This window comes from Rissa tridactyla, chromosome 4 (assembly GCF_028500815.1).
Source record: "Rissa tridactyla isolate bRisTri1 chromosome 4, bRisTri1.patW.cur.20221130, whole genome shotgun sequence".
NCBI classification, from domain to species: Eukaryota; Metazoa; Chordata; class Aves; order Charadriiformes; family Laridae; genus Rissa; species Rissa tridactyla.
Window position 1 is genome coordinate 52,101,643 of NC_071469.1, and position 20,914 is coordinate 52,122,556.

General features: G+C 41.1%; 1 protein-coding gene across 3 annotated transcripts in view; it reads left to right on the forward strand.

The window, feature by feature from the left end:
* PAMR1 (peptidase domain containing associated with muscle regeneration 1) overlaps positions 1–20,914 on the forward strand; it is a 58,340-nt gene that overhangs the window by 25,449 nt on the left and 11,977 nt on the right. For all 3 annotated transcript variants that reach the window (XM_054199609.1, XM_054199611.1, XM_054199612.1), the window contains exon 6: positions 3,652–3,759. In XM_054199609.1, coding sequence (XP_054055584.1) covers positions 3,652–3,759 — 108 coding nt within the window. The remainder of the gene's footprint in view (positions 1–3,651; positions 3,760–20,914) is intronic.

Sequence of the window (20,914 nt, forward strand, 5' to 3'; positions counted from 1 at the left end):
TCACTGTCTCGATTAACAAAAACCTGATGCAAAGTCTCATAATTAGCTCAGTGAAAATGCCCTAACATAACTCTTGTGTTGGCTCATGTATCATACCATTAGGGCTTTAAAAAAAATATTTTCTTTAATAAAAAGAAAAAAAAGAAAAAAGAGGCATTTCCCATTCTGTCATGAACTCAGTGTTATCAATGACAGAAGTAGGGCTCCAGAATTCCTGTGTTTTTGTTAGTACTCAGTGCCAGAGTCCCCCCACACTGCTTTCCATCGTTTCATTCTGGCTGCAAAATAACATTGAAAATGTAGCTGGCTCCTCATTTTGCCATTGCATTTAAAGCAGCCTCTGTGCTCTTCCTGGATCTTCCTTGTTTAGCTATGTAGGGAATTTTGGTCAAATATATCCACAGTACTCCTGGCATAGAAGGCTGATCAGATTGTGCTGCTTTGCCATAAACCCTACAGGATCTATGACACGCCATAACGTGCCTTCCACACACCCTGGTGACTGAATTTCATTAGGTCATCCAGGGTATATCTGGCTCAGGAATTTTAGTTAGTTTGTATAATCCTTATATAAATACAGAAACCTACAGTGGACCAGCTGTTAACAATGATCAGGGATGTAACTAGCAATCTGAAATGTGCATACCACTGGATCCAGTGCCTGTGCCATTCCTTAGCCTGCGCTGTTCTTCAAATGTTACCTTTAGTACCTGTTAGTAACATAGCAGGAACAGTTAGCTATTGATAGCTCTCCTGGGCTTACAGCAGGAGAGGTGATATAGAACAAATGAATGTGGTGTGGTCTATGTTGCATAAGGGCTGCCTACACTCAGGGAACTAACATTTTCCATATGGTGCAAGCTGAATTGATTCCGTTTTCTCTGCCCAGCAGGGAATACTTGGTATTCGAATACTGTTGAGCACTTTATTTCCGCCCCATTTTTAGTGGTAATTATTCTGAGGCTGGGTGGCTGCAAGTGTGGTAATCCACACAGAGCACATTGCAAAGGGCTTCTTAGAATTTGTGAGAAGGTCTTATTGTGTACTTTATTATGAGGCTGTTCTGGCCTAATGTGTAGCTGCAGTGAAAGGCTTTTAAAACACTCCCAGTGTCTTTTTATGTGAAGCATTAACCTGGCCAGCAGCACAGTTTAGGGGAAGAATACAACGTGCACGGGGCAGCGTAGAATTGAAAGTGGGGGCAGCACAGGATCGAAAGCTCTGGCAGCACATTGCAAACTGAAGCATTTCCTCTGAAACACACAGCACTGTGGAAAAGCTGAGGTCCCCGCAACAGATTGCATGAGGATTGCTAGAGCAATTCCATGCTGCAGGGGAGAGCAGCAGCAGCAGCACATGCACTTACAGGATGTGGACCGGGCCATGGAGGTGATCTGATGTCCCCAGCACCTTAGTGGTGTAATGGAGGGGAATGAAGAAGTGTCTTGTGCTGTCACAACTGAATTCCTTCCCTTTCTGTCTTCCCTTCCTCTGAGCTGTGCTGAAGCAGTGGCACTGACTGCACAGAGGTCACTGGTTCAACTGCCAGAAAGGTTTTGATTGATACGAAGTAAACTGCAAAGCCTATATCCCTTTTAGGAAAGGTCACTGCGTGTGTAGTTATTAAAAGACAAAACCACAGAACCGGCTAGGCTGCCTGGTCTGGAAGCAGGTGTTAGGTCCCATCCCATGCCAAGTGTCAAATGGTAACCAGTAATTGGCTAGAGTTGAGTCACTAGAATTCACTCAACAGGCTTCAGATGAGAAGGATGGGAGGCTGGATGGGGAGGTATCAGGGTCTTTTAGGGATTAGACATATGCTGGATCTAGTTAGATGAAAGCCTGTTACTGAATTTCAATAACGCTTTACTTTCTGTATCGCCAAGCTAGTGATCTTTGACACAACATAGGGGATTTAACCTTTTGTAGTACTGTCCCACGTTGTTTGACTGAAGCCAGGAAATCAAGACTCCTTTAAAAAGAAAAATATTTAGTGTTCTTGAGTGTCAGGTGTTTTCAAGGGCAAGTATGTGGAACTTATCCTTGTTCACTTGGCATGCTTTTACAGAACCATGAGACAAACCTGGGACAAGGACAAAGCGGAAAGTTCACTGTCTTCAAACCAGTGACTACAATCTTCTGCTTCTCCCTCCCTTTCTCAGTGATATTTTACGTTAGTTGGATGCAGTACATTGCCACAGTCAGACCTTAGTCTTCAGTGAGACTTGGGAGATGCTCATTGCCCAGCCATGTATGAATTGCTGTTACATCATCACCACATGAAACCTCCACAGAAATCCCTATGTGGCATCTATATATTTCTTGTCTCTTGCCATCTGGATATAAGAGACTCAAAGATTATGCTTCAAGTGAAGTCTTTGCAAGGAAAGCTGCTGATTCTGATATCTGTCATTCTGTACTGCAGCAAAACAAATGCTTTAACTGTAATACTACACAACCTCACCATAGGTCCCCCAGGGCTGGTTGCTCATGGTTGCAACACTCAATGGCTGGTACAGATTCATATTTTTGTTATAATAACTGAAATAATCACTGTATTTAGTATGGAAGGACAAAGATGATCTGCAAATGAATTAGGATGCAGACCTTTCTAGCAATGATGATTTCAAAGTTTAATCCATAAGTTATCAAGCATGTTTGGATAATTCTTTAAGATGGCAAGGAATATGTTTCGTAGTCAATGTGAGCTGAAACTGAACTCAGCTTCTGGTATGGATCCAGATGTGAACTTTGCTTCAGTCTTTTTTTGTTTAAGATGGACTTGAAGCAGGGCATCAGATCCTGAACTCCTCAGGTGTTGGAGTTACTTGAATCTTAAACTGGATCTAAATCTTGAGATTTTGGCTCTACTTTCTGTCTGCTAAAACCCACACTCATTTTGGAAAATAATCCAAGTTTAAATGATTTCTTTATATTTTTGACAGTAAATAATGTTCTACTCACTCATCTCCCCTTAGAGCAGGCACAAAAAAAAAAGTGTGTGTTATTGTACCTGTAGAATTTTCTGATATTAAATGGTGCAATTACACATTCTGATATTAATTTATCCTAATATGTACAGTTTGATGTCTATCACTGTTAGATTTGTGGTGTGCGTGAGCTTTCCCATGAGTCTTAGGGTCATCATGACCATTCAGAGCTTCCTGAACCCAACACCAAATAAGTGCTCCTCAGCAGCAAAGCAACTCCCAAAGCCTGGGATGACAAGATCTGAGACCTAAAACAACTGCCAGAACCATGGAACCCAAAACTTACCCCTAAACTTTGGGCTGAATGGCAGGAGACATGTAGGTTGATAATAAACTTCTTTAGTTTAGGCTAAGCTCTAAACACTGTTGGACCTTGCTGTAAATTACTTTTCTTCCACAAAGCTTTCTCACCACTTGACTATATTTAAAGGAAAATGGTAACAGTAAGTGATGAATGCTGTGAAAAAAGAACTGCCCATCCCTATAAGATCCCCTCTCCAGTAAATAAGAAAGAAGAGCAGAAGGCTTTTTGACATGCATTAGGCTCTTGCCTGTGTCTTCCTAACTTTTAACCAGAATACGTAATTTACCCCAAGACACCATCAAGAGGAAAAAAATCCTGTGAGAGACCACCATGAACGTTCTTGCTTTTCTTTTATAGCTTGCTCTTCATCTCCATGCCTTCATGATGGAACATGCATTCTAGACAAAAGCGGTACCTACAAATGTGCCTGTCTGGCTGGCTATACAGGGAATCGCTGTGAAAACTGTGAGTATACACACTGTGTGTATGACCAGCCTCCAGGGTTGTCACTGATGCAGGCCATTAATTGTTAGCAGTCTCATTGCTATGTAGATTAGGTCAGTCACAGTGCCAGAGAATGTACTGAGCTTCTTGTGGCATTTTTTAAGACACGTTGCTTGCAGTTTATGAAGACTTCCTCTGAATAGTTCTGGAGCTTTATATCTATGTGTAAAAAGGTAAAACAGAATTGGAGCTGGGAAACAACACACAAGAAATCTTGTAATGGACTAGCCTTATCAGACAGAGATATACCTACCTGCTATTTTTCATCGTGTGGATCAGCTGTTCTCTTCTAAAAGCACGTACCCCAGCTGAGCCTTGTGCTTGATGCTCTAGCCAGAGACAGTCCTAGGAAGTTTGTCCTCCCTCACAGTCATCTGAAAGGTAGAGTTCTGGCACCATGAATGACAGAGACTTGGGATTGGAACAAATGAAAAAGGGTAGATTCTGTCCCTATCTGTGTTGGTGGTCCTCACTGTATGTATAGTCATATCCTGGTTTTGTCCTGCCAAGCAAATTGTGAAATAGCTGGGTTCAAATGAGTTCAAATTGATGATCTGTTCTAGTGATTTAATTCTTCATGCTTGAGCAAATGTCTTCATCTAACAGGGCTTGAAAGAGCAAGGAGGAGTAAGAATTGTGCAATATATGCTATGATAAAGGCTATATCATCGCTGCTAGCTGAAGGGAACATTGTGCAATATTTAAAGTCACTGAGCTAGAGCTCCAGCTGACCCTGGAGGATTTCAGTAATACTAATGAAATCCACTTGGGATCATAATTGGCACAAGAAAGACAACATCGCTTACTGTGCCCTGTTGTGGCATTACTCTGGCTGTAAGGCACACGATACCTTGCCGACTTCCAGAGTTTTCAATTCTATGTCAGAGCAGCCGATGTACACCAAACCTCACTACTTAAAAATCTTTTCCCCACATGTGCCATTGTCAGGAGTGGATTTCTCTCCTGGAATTGCTTTTACTTCATCAGGGGAGTTAAATTATGGTGACATAGTACCTCCTTGCATGGATCATTTTGAGATAAAAGACCTTTCAATTTCTACAGATCCAGAACTAGCTCATAAAACTTGACGTTTCTCCCAGCAGAACAGAGGAGAGAGAGTGTTACATTTTCTATAAATTTTTCGTTCTGAACAGCATGCTACATTCTGCCAGTTTGCATAGATTCCTGATATGTTTTCTGTAGGGATGTTGCTGCTGAAAATCGAGGGTTCCTGACCTAATGTGTCTGTCTCTTCTAACAGCCTCTTTTCTGTGAGTAGTTGTTTAGCTTGTCATTTAGGGACTGGAAACTCCTGAGCTCTTTGAAACTGCTCCATTACTTTCCATTCCTGTCTTTAGGAGAGAGTTAAAAAAAAGAAAAGATTCCTGTCTGTTTCAGAACCAACCTAAATTTCCAATTAATTAAATTTCCAGCAAACCTCAACCCTTGTTTTGTCAGGCTCTACACTACAGTCAAGGCAAGAAATTAAGCTCACATTCTTTAACTAGTTTCCAGCGTAGAAGCTTCACCCATGCAACACACAGAGCAAAAACCAGAGGTAGTCGAAAAACAATAGGATGAGACTTTTGTCTTATCGTAAACAATGAAGAGTATAGGTAGTAACAGAATAAAAGGGAGGAAACACATAAAAATACATACAGTAAGATTTTAAACATGACAGGAATCCTGTAGTTTCATTTGTGAAAGAACAGTTTGGGTGGATAAAATGCTGTTATTTAATGATGTTTGTGGCTGTATGCTTGCCTTTTGCTTATGCTAGGAAATATTTTTCCCAGCGCCTATATTGCTGCTTTCCATAACGTAGCTAAAGGTTGACTTTTTTTTTCTTGTATGTGAATAGCAAACCCCACAGTGGAAAACATCATGGAAAATCTCTGTTCTCTCTGGCTCCAAAAGAAGTTTTTTCTTAAGACATTTCCTTCAGTTTTGCCAAAACATATCCTAAGTATTTTCCAGTGTATAGGGGGGAAAAGGCAGAAAATTAAAGTTTGATTTGTTTTTTAATAGAAAAGGAAGAACTGGAAAAAATATCTGTGGCTGTAATTTTTTAAAAATTAGTCATGTAGTTTCCTGAACAGCATTGCAGTTTAAATGTTAAAGGGAGATCATGTCATGCTCAGAATCTTCTGTCTGTTAGGTCTTGCAGCAACTGTGCTGTCTTGTTAGGTGGAGCCAAGAGAAATAAATTTACTTCTGCAGAAAACAATCAGAAAATGGTCATTTTTGGAATATTGAATATGACTTTGGACACTACGAGGCTGATTCTTTCGGTCTGGTTTTCTTGGAGCTAGTCAGGCATAATCCCATTAAAGTCAATGAATTTATGTTGGTGAAAAATAGGTGTAAGAGAGAAGAAAATTAGAGCCCCTTAATGTTAAGTGCACGTAGAAGATTTGAGGTGATGCAACAGAAGGTACCAGAGAGACATGAGGGTTTTAAAGAAATCCAAGGGATATACTTCAGAGGACGGGAGACTGTGGGACTATGTCATTGAGGAATAAATTAAGGGCAAATTAAGCAAATTCGGCATGGACATTTCATGACAGAATCAGAATTTTTCTAAGTCCCTTACCATCCCAATGCAGCTGTGTCTTTTTCTGTTACCAAGTTTAGTTTTAAAGCTGTGGGAATCACCATTAGAATTATGGAAATCACCTTAATGAGATAAACCACAAGGAACCTATTTTTTCCTCTGTTAAACTAAATTCCATCCATTCCATAATAGGATCATAAACATTGGTCAAGCTGCTTCCCTGCAGTAATATTCAACTCTTAATTACTGTCAGTTACAATTTGCAATATTAATAAAATAATTAAAGGCACAGGTTGCTTATAACTAGCAGTCTCTTTTCTCTTCTACTATGGCAGCCAGGAAATTGTCTTTTTGTTTACAATTTGAGAGGCTAATACAGTGATTTAAAGACTTCAACAGCATGAAGTGAAATGCAGGCATGTATCTTTCTAACAGCTGTTAATATCTTAGCCAGTGCGCTTTCAGGACAAGAAATATTTTATCTAAATATGTCTGATTTCACTCCAGAGACTGTTTTTTAAAAAAAACCCTGTATAAAATTGTAAAACAAATGCCAACCAATAGTGAGCTCTTTCCTTCGTCTGCCCTAAAACACAATAAAGAAAAGTCATAGAGATCAGCAACAAATGCCTTCTTACACATAAGCATGCTTTGTTATGATGATAGAGGAAGCAGAGAAAACTAATTCCTATTTTAAATACTTGGGCTTATTTCTGATATTAAACTGAATTTGCAGTATACCTGCATACCCCTCCCAGTGACCCCTTAGCCATGCTGACACGACTGAGGTCAAACTCAGCCTTTTCTGTCTGACCTCTGTGAATTTTAATGCAAATAATCCTGCAATCAGAGGCATTTAAAAAAACCCTAAACCAGATCATCTTGTTCTCTTAGCCTGCAATATTTTGAACACAGAAACAACTTCCTCAAAAGATGTACGTTGGGGAAAAAGTAACAAGCTGACTAGTGACCTCATCCTGGTTCTCTGCAGCCAAGTACCACTCAAGTATCATACCGTCAATGACTGTACAGCATGGCAACTATTTGTTCAACTCAAACTAAGAAAGATCTTTTCCAGATTCTCAGTGTTGAGTTTGCCTGCTAAAGGTGCAGCTGTAGAGAGCCAGTACTTCTGGTAACCCATGGAAATTGCTCTCCCCCTCTGCTTGTCCTCCTCCTAGGACGGGGTGTTCTGACTCAAGAGTCCTCCTAGGGCTTGCTGGCCCCAGAGCAAGAGACCTTGACCTCATCCTGCCCTGAAATTTCCTGTTACCTTTATTTCAAACAAAGCCAGGCGAACTAGAGTTCCTATGCAAATAAGAGGAACTCGTGCTGAATGGGGAATTCAGGGCTTAGATTCGATTTCCATTTTTATTGTGTTTCTTGCTGCTGTCTGCCAAGAAGGAGAGGTTTGTTCTGCATCCTAATGAAGGGTCTAATCCAACTGACTAAGCTGTATAAACTAACTCCTTGCTGTAGCCTTTGATGTTGCTATGGCTGGCCTTACTATGTTCCAACAGGCCTCTGAATGTAGCTTTCAGGCCCTTCCCCACTGCTGATATAATCCCCTTCCATCCTTTTTGGCCCTATACAACTGTGACTTGGGCTGGTTCTTAGGGATGCCCTCACCCTTATTGGACTGATTGACTGATATTTAAGATAGGTAGAAAGCATTAATACTCCCCCACCGCCTGCCTTGTTCTGCTGTGGGAGAAATGATCCCAGTTGTCAGGGCTTGGCATAGGTTAGACAGAGTTTTAATCCCAGCAGAGTCTAGAATGAGGCACTGGGGAAAGGTTATGACCATTAAACCTAGTTTCCTTACCTAACCATGGACATGTAATGCAGAGTCTTCTAAGGGAATGCTTGGAGCTTTTTTAAATTTTGTCAGAAAGATTCTCAGTAATAGGTTTCAAGGTGTGCTGTAATCACTGTCTCTAATCACTGGTATATATTTTATCATTTGCAGACCACATGTGTTACACCATGTGTACACTGTCTGTGAGCCCTTTCTTGCCACTCTGGCCTGGAAATCAGTCCTTTTCCAGCTAGGGAAAATGTTCTGAAAAGAAATATGACTCTTAATTTCCCTACTCCTAGCCCTGCCATTGGTTCTTTTGGTTGGTTGTTGGGTTTTGCTTATTTTTTCCAGTGGAAAATAGCCTATTACAGCTTTTTTAAAGGGACAGAGTTCTTCCTCACTTGTGTCAAGGTGGCTTTTTTCGTGGCTATGTCAAAGGGATGAGATTAATGCCACTCTTTCTCCATCACGTTTCTACTGTCCTCCCTATAGGCTTGCATGTATAGAGTGGGAAATAAGAACCCAACTCCTGCTCCTGCCAAAGTACATATATATCTGGAGCTGCTAAGGAGTAAAGGCTAGTAGCCTTTTTTACTATCACAGTGCAAGAGTTCACCTGCCTTGAGACCCACACACTAGAAAAACCTTTAACTTTGCAGACCCATTAGGGGTTATAGGCTAAAGCTTAAACCAGCACCACCCTTCAGCCTGTCATACAGCAACGCTGTAGTGTGAACACAGGCAGGATGCTCTCAGGGGTGACTTGTTCTCCAGAACTTTCCTGGGGCTCCATCTGAGAGGCAATGTAGTATCGCTACTTGCGCCTTGAGCACTATTACTTGGTTAAACTGCTCATTATGGGCAAGGCTGTTCAGAAGGACAGTTAGTTCAGACAGGGTGAGATAATCCTGCAGTGAAGACATGGCCAATGCAGTCATACAGGAAGCTACATTTACCCACATGTCTCTGCAAAGCTAGGTACTGCAGTCCTCAGAGAGGCTTTAAATAAGTCACTTTCAGAGTTCTGTTCTGGTGGAATAATGCCCTCTTTTGTTCTCCTGAGCTCATCAGAAGAGCATTGTGATGCTGGCTAGACAATTGCTACGATGTTATCCACGAGGCAAGATCTGTATTGTTTAGTGCCTAGTTCATGAATTTGAAGGGCTTGGCTTAAGATGGAGGTAGAGATTTCTGCTCTCAGTTTTCACTTCAGTGTATTTCCTGGAGGTTTCTCCCTTTGTTAGAAGGATGCTGGAACTGTTCACAGAGCAACTGTCAAAGCACCAAATGTTATGTCTGGTGCTTTAAGGTAAGCTAACATCAATTTTGGGTTGTCTTAATTCACTGACCAATAAACTAAAGCTGTTTGGCTTTTTTAGCTGTTTGGCTTTACACAAACAGCCAAGATGCCCCATCAGAAACACCTAATAGAAAAACAAGGTTGATGGCTAAGGATGGAAATTGCTACGAACATCTGAAGCAATCAATAAACAACTGTTGCTTGTGAATCAGCCTGCAGAAAACTGCTCCCTAGGACTGCTCTTTCCTTCAACTCTGTCAAATCAATTGTTTGTCATGCAGTCTCTGTGAGGAAGTTGCTTTATATCATTTAGCAGTGTTTGATCTTGTAATATTTTTATATTGTTTTGAAACTCCAGTGAGTTAAGTGTAGCTGACAGCAAGGCTGAAAGAGACAGGACATCTGCTTTATTGACAACTCCTCTTGTCCCTGTGTTATTTTTTCAGTGTCTATTAGTTTTTCAGAAAGTGAAACATCTGGTAAAAAAATCATGGTATCTTGCCTAGAGCATAGCCCCAGGCATTGCTATCATCTAAATAAATCAGAAATTGTCTCTTTGTTAACATAATCCATTCAAAGATAGGCCTGCCATAGGAAAAGGGATGTATTTCTAAACCACATTAAATGGTTTCACAGGGAATCTCCACTTGCACCACCCCAAAACAATCCTGAGCTTTTTCCTCAGTCTGCTAACATGCCTTAGAGATAAAACCATCCACAGGATTCTCCCTGGTATGACTTGCCCTGTGGAAGGATGAATCAGTGTTGCAGGAGGACAGGTTGGACCAAGCTACATTCTAGGTATTCTTGCCACACTGGATGGGACAAAGGTAGGTACTTTTCCCTGTCATTTCATCACTGAATCACTTAGGAGACTAAGTCTTCCTGACAAGTCTGCTCTAATGTATGGCATTACAAATCCGCTCTTCAGCACAGAATAACTGCATGCAGGCCAAAAAACAGTCTGCATCACTGGCACACTTTAGGCTCACCCCAACCCTTTGCAAAGGTCACAGGTGACAGCAGGGGTTGGTATACAGTTATAAGTTGCCGATGGAGATGTTTTCTGCCTCCTAGCTAAGGGGGAGAAGATGTATCTTTTGGTTTCTTTGAAGCTAGAAGAAATGAGAGAGTAGATTATAGATTTGGGGTCTCTGCCTCTAACCACTCCTTGTTCTCTCTGAAGATTACTGATACACTGTTCATAGCTTCTGGGGTGCAAGCATACAGACTGCAAGTTCTTGCAGTGCTTTGCGGTAACCTTAAAAATACTTTGAAAGTTTGCTGGGGTAACCAGCACGCTTAAATGCTGACAGTTTCATTCTTCCGCTCCCCCCCCCCCCAACCAGTTTCATTCAAAGGCTTTGTTCCTGCTTGAGGATTTTACTCTCAAACATCTCTGAGGCAAGCTACCTTGCCCACTTCCCTTTGTTGCGCTCATGGGCATGATTTCACTGTCTTGCATGCTGTTTGCAGCTGATACAGAATGCTGCCAAGGCAGAATGGCCCCAGGTGGTACGAATGACGACACAAACAGCCAGGCAGTATCCCACTTTCTTATGGCTCCCATACTGCTCTTTACTTACTTCAAGAGCTCAGGAACTGCACATTTCACAGCCAAACAAATTGCCCTGCTACTTCCTTAGTACTCTCCTGCTTTTTAGTTCCCTTCATTTTCTTTTTCCCTACACTCTCATCTCAACACTTGGTAACTGCCATCTCTTTTTCTTAAACAGGCGATGCCAGATCTTCCTTTCTCTCTGAAATCCAGCTCAGATGCCTGCAAAGGGCTGAATAAACTATTCTGTCAGCTATGCTAGAGTGAATCTGTATAATTAAATGGTGTTTTCCTGTTAACAGTTAATGCACATTCACAAACACCGTTTCAAAGCAACGTATATTTCTTTAGAGTGTCTTTCTCATCCAGCATTGCCTGGGCTTGTCCATGTTTAGCTGGAAAGCTGACATCTCCAAAATAAAACACTTTCAAGATGGTTTACTCTCCTTTGTAATTTGGTATAATAATGAGCGTATCAGCTTCTCTGTTGCCCTACAATCTTGCTCCTGAGCAGAAAGTGCTCTCCTCTGCAGTGTGACATTGTGCTGTTTTCCAAGGGACACATTGGGGAACTTATTCTAAATATTAGTTCTTGCCACTGATTACGAAAGTTAATGTTGAGGATCGTTAGGATTTCACTCATTCCAGTATCCCATGCACAAACAGGTCCAGTTGTATAATTAAATAGGCCATCCAAGTACCGGAAAGATTGTATCCAGAGACACAGCTTTCTAAGCGCTAAGAACAATAATGATAAAGATCAAGTGGCTAATTGTAAGCAACCACCTCCAAATTGCCTCCGGATGAATAAATCGCAGTGGGTGATCCAAGCATATTTTCACATGGATACGGTCTCATTCACAGAACCAGGGAGTTGGAAAACATCAGGGGTGAGTTCCAATTGGCTGGAATGGAATGAAAAGATTTGGATTTCAGTAGGGATTACGTCATAGTTTTCTGTAATTATTCCTAGCTGGTGGAACCACTGCAAAAGTGAAAAGGCCCAGAGAGCAGGGCTGGAAATCTACTATTGCTGGTACTTGGGGTTGGCTGATCTGCTGCTCTTGTTATGATTTTCTTTGACATTTCCAGGATAATGTGGCAAAATGCAACAATGAGAGGAGATTTGAACTTCGAGGACTCTTTCTTGGGGATAAATTAAGGCCAAAAATCTTTGTGGTGAATTGTCTGTCCCAGCATTTCTGGATGAGTTGTGGCTGGAGCTGGGCATGGATCTGGGAAAATGTGTCCTGGGGCATCACAGGAGGCATGAGGGAGGGTGGATAGTTTCCTTTCTTTTGAAACAGAAGTGAGTGAGGGCAGAGATTGTTTATCCAAAATCCTCCCTTGCTAGCAACCTGAATGGAAAGCTACTGCAATGCAGGGGGACGCTTTTGGGGAATAATCCTTGTTACCCCTCCAGGACTTGCACTTGATACTGAAGGCTAGTTCCTAAGTGACGTTTAGGCACCTATTTGCTCTTTTAGTTACTGAAATCACCATGACATGGGCACCTTTGTGGAGCTGGATATTAGTATCTTAGCCTTGATGGCTAAAGTGCCTAGACAACGTAGAGGTTGGAGGTACCTCTGACAGCCCCACCTGAAGTCTCACCCACTCATTGCTGAGTCTGTGGTGACAGGCATGACCAAGCAGAACAGTGCTCCTTGGGTGCGTGTCTGTAGCTGTTCAGAGCATCCTTGTTCTTTGAGGTCCAAGAGTCTCCTTATTCCAGAAAACATTACTGTGAACACCTTTTTATCACAGTGGCTTCCTTGTCCTTTTCTGTACAGGATCTGCTGCAGTGTTTGCATGTATTTGTTCTCTCCTTTGAGAGTCTTGCTTTAAAAAAAAATAATTTCCAATGCAAACCTTAGCTCTTGGCTTTCCTTGTTCATCCCTTCTGGTTGTAAAAGTTGTGACCACACTCTTCTTTCACCTAAAGTGCAGAGCCTGTCAGGTCCAAAAAGTAAAAGTTCTGAGGGGCAGCAAACAAGACAAGCAGGTATGCTAGACATCACCGCGCCCTCAGATATGGCCCATGTAAACACACACCACCCCTGGAAGGCATTTCTTTCAGAGTCCTGACCAAGACCACCTGTCCTCCAAAGTGGTTCAGCTCCCAGCAGTGTGTTCCTGCTGTGGGGAAGAATGATCATCACATAGCAAAGCTAATGCCATCAAGCCTCTCCTGCTCTCATTCACATTCAGCTCTTGCCAGGGTCTGGAGGAGAACAGCTGGGCTACTTGTCAGTGTGTGGCTTCCTAGTCAGCAGCACTCTCCAATGTAGGAGAGGTGGGAGGTTCAGGGAGGTGGTGGCAAGAAGGCTAATATCCTTATGGTGGATCCCACAGTGTTTACTACCATTTATGCTGACATTTGATCTTGAGAGCAGCATCAGAAGATGCCAGGCTGTTTTCTGAGTGGAAGTACCATCACTATGAATTGAGCTCCTTGTAGGAGCAAAGCCTATGCTAAAATGATTGCAGGCTCAGGGAGAGTGTCAGCAGTGACACAGCAGTGTCCCGCACACTTACATATCTTGCTCTATGAGGTGCTGCAGGACCTCATGAATCCAATGTTGCTATCAGCAGACTTATGACATGCCCATCATCCCAGCACGCAGAGAACCTTGAAGGCAGACAGGAGCCAGACAAGAATGCTGGGACTCCTAAAGCATAAGTCTGGAGTCAGGGCTTCTGCCTCATAGTGTGTGTGACCTGATAGGTAAAGGTCTGGCAGCCCTGTGCAGAGGAGAGTGCAGAGCCTCACTGCTTCAGGATGGCCTGATGCCTCCTGATGCTGGCAGGCTATTTCGTCAAATCCATCGCCAAACTCATATGCTTGCTTGAAAGCCCTGCTCACTGCATATGAGAAGAAATAAAAAAAGTAGTTCTCCTGAGCACTCTGAGCCACAGCCTTCATAAAATCCTCACCTCATTCCCTTCTTGAGGACACAGCCATTCCAAAAACATTTTGACAGCCAATGTACTTATGCTTTTGGTTCAAGTTAATCTCTGTGGGTTTATGTGTTAGGCATTAACTGTCTCAGGGCTGGTATGCCAAGCTGCAGAGGGACGATGTCTCAGGAGAGCCATCTGAGTCCTCCTGCATATAATTTCTTTTCTGTCAGCAAACCCTGTGAGAACGTGGGGTGTCCTCACCTTGTGGATACATGCTGTGGAGAGAAGGGATAAGTGTAGGAATAAATAGTATCAGAGATTACATGGACTGACAGGGCTAATGGACGAAGATTAGGAAATAAGCTCTGTCATGAGTGAAGGCAACGAATTCTGTAAGTCTGAATTCAGAAAATCTCTTTACTCACAGGGCTTTGCAACGGGCATCGCAATACCCAGCAGTAAGTGCTAAGCTGTTCACGGCTGGTTCCGTCCTTAACCGCTGTGCTTTGTGTTCAGGCACACTGAACTATCTGCTCCCAAATGGCTCTATCACCTTTGTGCAAAACACTGCGGCTGAGAATAAGGTGTGGATTACGTAATGGTATAATTATTTAATGCTGATTTCTGCACAAAGCTAGGTCAGTTTAAGTGTAAACACAATAAGAATATCAGGAGATGACAAGAGCATTCCTAGCTCTTAATATGTCCATGCTATAGCTTCCCCAGCAGTAAAATGCAGACAGACACTAATTTTATAAAAAACTTTGGAAATACAGAGATTATAAACTTTAAGAACTGTTACATAATGATACTCAGGTAGTCATGTAATCAGACTTGCCCTCAAAACAAAAGTTAAAGCAAGAAAAAGAATCTGATGCAATCAGAGACTTGCAAGCCAAAAGCCAAACCCGATGGGATTTACCACTATTGACTTTAGCAGGCTTGGCCATAGGCAGCAACTGTAAATATCAGTGAGCTACATGAAGCGCATGTGGGTAGAGCTAGCTGGGAGTTTTCTGTTAGAATGGTTTCCTAGCAGTAAATTTTCAAAGGAATGTATATTTTCTGTGCATTTTTAAAAAAATACTATTTTCTTAATCAGAGAGGAAAAAAAAATCACTTCCACATACTCTGCATGTTATGCTCCCTCTAGCAACAGCATCTTGGAGCTGTGATTTCTGGGTCTTCCAAATTCTCTGGCTCCATAGCACTTGCCAGCCACTGCTGTAGAGCCAGGAAACCCCAAAGCTCAGGGTTCAAAATCCTGATGCTGATATTCCCTGTGCAGCGTTTCTCTGGCTCAGGGGCTGTTGTAGCTTTTAGCAGCATGCTGGATCATGATAGCATTCACTGGAGGAGAAAATGTCATTTAGGCTTTCTCCTGAAAAAAAATGTCCTCTTTCTGAGGATAGTTATTTAAATTTCTTCAGTTTCAGTCTCTATCAGGCTTTCTCTGACAGTCATTAGACTGGTTTGTCTAGGCACCCAGGGTCCCAAAGCAAGTCCATAGCTCGCTCTCACTGCAGAAGACATATGCTAGGATTCATACAGTAGAAGCTGCTCTGCTCCCCCACTTGTTACCAAATGCAGTTTTTGTGGCCATTTTCAGTGTTTGGCCTCCACTGAGCATGCCAGCACAATTTATGCGAAAGCAATATTACAAGTACATAGAAAAATGCTCCCCAGAGACACTACTAAATAGTCAAAATATGCTGTATACGTTAGCATAGGTCAGCCTGAAAGCCAAATTCTGACTTGGAATTATGAAAGAAGATAAATTTCTTTATCAGTAGCAGTATTAAAAAAAACCCTGTAAGCAAATTAAAAACAAGACTCCATACAATTACAAGATCTTGCACCTAATATTTCAGGGTGGACAAAAATGGAAACATAAACCTTTTATTAGTACCAGCAGTGACAAATGAGATTTATTTCAGGCATGCAATATATTATTGAAAGGTTATGCAGAATTTAGATATAATATATGATATGTGTGAGGGGGTATATATTATTTAATGAGGAAGTGGGTGAGAGGAAGGCAGCAGTAAAAAATGGTGTTCATTTAATGAAGGGACCCTGGGACAAAAGCAAATGATAATTCCATCAGGCAGGATTTGAAGGACATTGGAGAGACAAAGGTGTAGCTAAAGAGATCATCTAATTTATCTCACTGGTGATTAAATGAGCATGAAAACTATTTTTAAATGGCAGAAAATTCAGATCTGAGGAATGTCTCTTACATATAATTTAAAAGGGAGAGGAATTTGCACTGTTACTATTAATAATGGAGCACTTTACTTAAAAATTCAGGAACTTACTGTTCCTCCAGTCTAGTTTTTCTCAGATTGCGGAAAGCTGTCTGTGAAATTTGGAGCCATTTTAATGTTCCATATTGGATAGAAATATTGATTTCTTTTTTCCAAGACACCAAAGTAAGAGGCAAGAAGGGTAATAAGTTTTATCAGAAATCTCTGAGTTTATTATATAGACACTTGAGGCAGCTCTGGTTTTTATTATTCTCTCTCTAAAAATTGGGCTGTCACAACTGAGCATTTCTGCCAGAGGTGCCTGTAGCCACCTTGTGTTAATCTCTTATGAACTGCACAGGGCTGTATCAGGCCAAAACTTGCCTTCAACCCTAAAATGACAAGGTTTACCTCTATGCCTGTATAGATTAATTGTGGAACTTCCCAGGAACAACATTGTGTAGCAAAATATGGAAAAATTAAAAAAAAAAAGTCACTAGCAGCTTGCTAGTGCCACCCTGTTCTCTCCAAAGTCTGGTACTTTTTTTTTTTTTGTAGCTGGAATTTCAATTTTCAAATTATGAGACTCCTATCATTTCCGTTTACATCCTACTGTGGCTTTCAAACATTTGTCAAGGAGACTTTTAAGAGTTTTTCTTAAATAACAATTCTCCTTTTCTTAATTTTATCCTGCCTGAATATATCTCTTTGTCTTGCTTTAAACATTTTATTTATCCTTTCTGGGTTTATCTTTTAGATTATTGTAGTTTTTAGCTTTTGTATAACCAGGGTCATCACTCTTAGCTCTTAGTCACTCTCAAGATTATATTTCCCTAACATTGGTTTCACCTTTCTCTGAAATCTCTCCAGTTTTTCTATTGTTTTCTAGATACAAATTCACCAGAATCTTTATAGGTGTGATGACACCATGGCATGAAGAATGGGATGAGCCTGGCCTTCATGGATTCTCTGAGTTGCTCAGACTTTTTTTGGCAGACCTTGAATGAATGTCTTTCATATCTGTCTGTCCACTACCATCTCACAGTAGAATTTTGCAGCCACCTAATCCATTTTCTGGGTTCCTAGTGGCTTTGGTCTTCTGTTTGTGGAGAGAAAGGTGCAGAGACCAAGCACTACAACCTGAAATTCTGACACTCTTAGTTCCATTTTGTCAGGGTTGTCTCAAACGTTATAGTTTGGACTGAGTATTGCTGACTTCATGGTACATTTCATAGATAATTCTGTCTGAAGCTCTCTACCTGGTCTTTTGCTTCTTCCTCTGTCTGCTTTGCAAAGTGCACTGAGAGAAAAGGTAAGGTATTAATCTTGTGAAAAGCTAGGCAGTGATTGCTATTCAGAGGGTATTGTACTAACACTAGGGAAATGCTGGCATCGCCTTTAAGTAGGGTAAGACGTATGGATGACAATTCTTTATTTAACCACTGGTATGTCAGTGAGAAAGTCTTCCTATGAGTTATCAAGACAGATTTTCCTACTCCTTCCTCTCTCATTTTGCTATGGACAAGTAATGCTATAGCCAAACACAGCACAGGCACAGATATAGCTGGGGATGGATAAAAGGTGGGATGTGTATGGCTGTGGGTGGGTGAGGGTTGTGAAGGGGATCCATCCCGCATGACTGTGAAATCTGGACCATGCAGAGAACTGGTATTCAGAAATACTCAGTAGAGGTCAGATATCAAATATCTTAGAGAGCTTAGAAACTGAAAAGAACTGGGTCAGCTAAGGTGGTTGGATTTTACGGCTAGTGTGTGTATCCAGAGGGTAAGGGCAGAGCTAGGTATGAATGACACTTACAAAATGTTCTTTTCCTTCCTTTTTGACTTCTGAGAAACATCTGTTGGAGAGTTGGATATGGTCTTACATCAGGAGAGAATGTTGAAAGACTTCAATAAAATATCTTAAACAAAGGAGGCTGTCCTAAAATTCAATGGAATATACTGCATATTCTGAAAGATTAAAGAACCAGTCAAATTCACACTCCTGATGGCAAGCTATTGACAAAAAGATGAGAGAGAATTGGATGAAGCACACAGGGGCTAGGATTCCCTTCACAAAAACTGTTCAAAGCTCCATTGCCTGAAGTGTTCACAAATAAAGGGAAAAGGTGCAGAAGAGCTGCCTGAAACATATTAGGTGAAAGGGATAAAAGGCAAGTCAAACTGAAGAGGGAAAAAAGCTCTAGAGCTCAAATCAAAGCAGTAGAGGCAAGTACTTAGAGTAACTGTATGTGACTTTCAGGCTAGATAATATAGCTGAAAACAGAGAGCTAAGCTGTGGTACTCGCATGCAGGGAACATCTCAAGATTCAAAGGCACATTTATTTTGTAGAGAGAAAGAATGAACTTACAAAATGATCCAAAGAAAAAATAAAATGAGTGGCTGTGCCCCTAGTGGCAAAGTTTAAAGAATAGGACAGACCATGAGGGAAGATCCTGTGTTACAAGAGAACAGACAGCCAGTAGGTAGAGGCATAGGTAGTGAAAGGAATATGTCTAATAATAATACTTTGCTGTTTTGCCATCAGAGAAACCCCACGATGACTCTGTGACACAAGTGGGTACAAGCTAATGCTTATTATATCCCTGTGAGGAAAGGGGTGCTCTCATTTCTTAGATACAGCAGATGAAGCACCTTACCCATGGCCACAGTTTAATAGCTATGATTAGATCTCATGACCTTCTGCCTCCATATCCTCTACTCTAGGCCATAGTTACAGTACTAAATGAATCTGTGCATGAAACACTGAATTTACAATCATAAATAAACCCAGAGTTGTTCCATCTGGGTCGCAGAGGCACAGAGAATGTAAAGAAAGTTGGCAACCACAGCAAATCAAAAGGACTAGAAACTAAATATCTTAATCACTTAGGAGAGTGAACAAGAACAAATACTTATAGTTTGTGGAAAAAACAGTAAGTGTAGCTTGGTGACATTTTTTCCAGGACGGACCCAGAACACAAAAGCACCAAAACATTTGTTCTGCAGAGCTGAACTGGACCACAAGCAAAACAGAAAACCTGTATTTATGATAAAAAGAAGTCTGAGTGGTGCACAGATGTTTCTAATCATCTTTTCTCATTTGACAAGCTGAGCGTGACTTTACATAGAAAAAGAGAAATATAAATGTAGTGAAATAAATTGCTGTTCACAGAAGGATATGGAGGGAGTGACTGGGAATAGAAAGACCATGACTGGGAAGACAAGTGTTCCGAGAATTTAAAACACCTAGAATATCTATGTTCCCATTGTTTCCCTTTCATTTATGTATGTGCTTTTGTATACACATATGCACCTATATATTCATGTATATGTATGCGTGCTTATATTTCATAGAATCATAGAATCTTCATGGTTGGAAAGGACCTTTGAGATCATCGAGTCCAACCAGACAACCTACAGTGTCTGCCACTAGAGCATGCCCTGAAGTGCCACATCTAGACGTTTCTTAAACACCTCTAGGGATGGTGACTCAGCCACCTCCCTGGGCAGGCTGTTCCAGTGCCTGACCACTCTTTCAGTAAAGTCATTCTTCCTAATATCTAATCTAAACATGAGAAATGTGAAGGACTAGGAGTGTATTTTGTTGAATTTTTATCATTTTTTTTTCACTAAATATGACACTGATGCAGAACACTTGCAGCCAAAAGAAAATGTTGAGCTCCCCTAACTGGATGAGTTTTGATTTGGAGCAGTGAGTCTAGGCCCTTCTCTAAAAATGTTAGACAGTTTTTCTTTCCAAGACATGTGTTTACTAGTGCACAAATGATTCTGATGAGTCATTGTTTGATGTTTGTAGTAATCTGTAAAATGAGGGGAATTTCTGTGGAGCCTTGTTCTTGCAAATGCTGCTGTTTTAGCACTGTTACTCAAGAATCTCTTCCTTATATGAATAATTGGATGGTCTACAATCCATATAAATAGATGCATTCATGTGTGTTCTGTGTAAAGATTACAGGGCTGAGACCTTAGAAACGCTTTTTCTCTGGAAGTGTAAAGGTCAAAATTTGGCTGTAGGTTAGTAAGCAACTAGCTACAAGGCAAAACAGAAAAAGGCAAATTCTAAAAGCATAAATTAGGGATGATCTCTTTAGCATTTATCTATCCATCTTCAGCAAAGTACCACAGCTCCCAGGTAAAAAAACCCATATGCATATCTGAATCTTGCACTGAATGCTTTCCTATGCAGTTTTTCACAATGAACAGCCAGACAAAGCCCAAGACACACAGAGAGATGGAAACCTGTGTTTCACACATTGTTGTAATTTCTACATACAGAAATACATAAATATGATTTCTACATAGAGAAAATTGGTGACTTGGAGAAGGCAAATAGGGCATGGACATTCTCTGTCTCTCATAGCAGAGAAAGTAGAGCATCAAATGAAATTATCAGGTGGAAGGCTAGAAACCAAACTAAAGAAGGCGTTGTATTTTTCACACAAGACTTAGTCTGTAGAACTCATTGCTACAGGACATTGTGGACACCAAGTATGTATTTGAGTTTAGAAAATACTCAGACAAATTAATATTTTAAAAAAAAAGATCACCAGGGTATGTTATACCAAGCATACCATTGTAGTTCAGGTAGCTCTTGTGCCCCAGATTGCTGAATGCTGCCAGAATGTGCAAGGGTAGTATTCTATATGCTTGCTCTGGTTTTATACTCCTTGCATCAAATCTACTGTTTACCACTGCTGAAGACAGGTTTCTGTGCTGGATGGACCTTTGT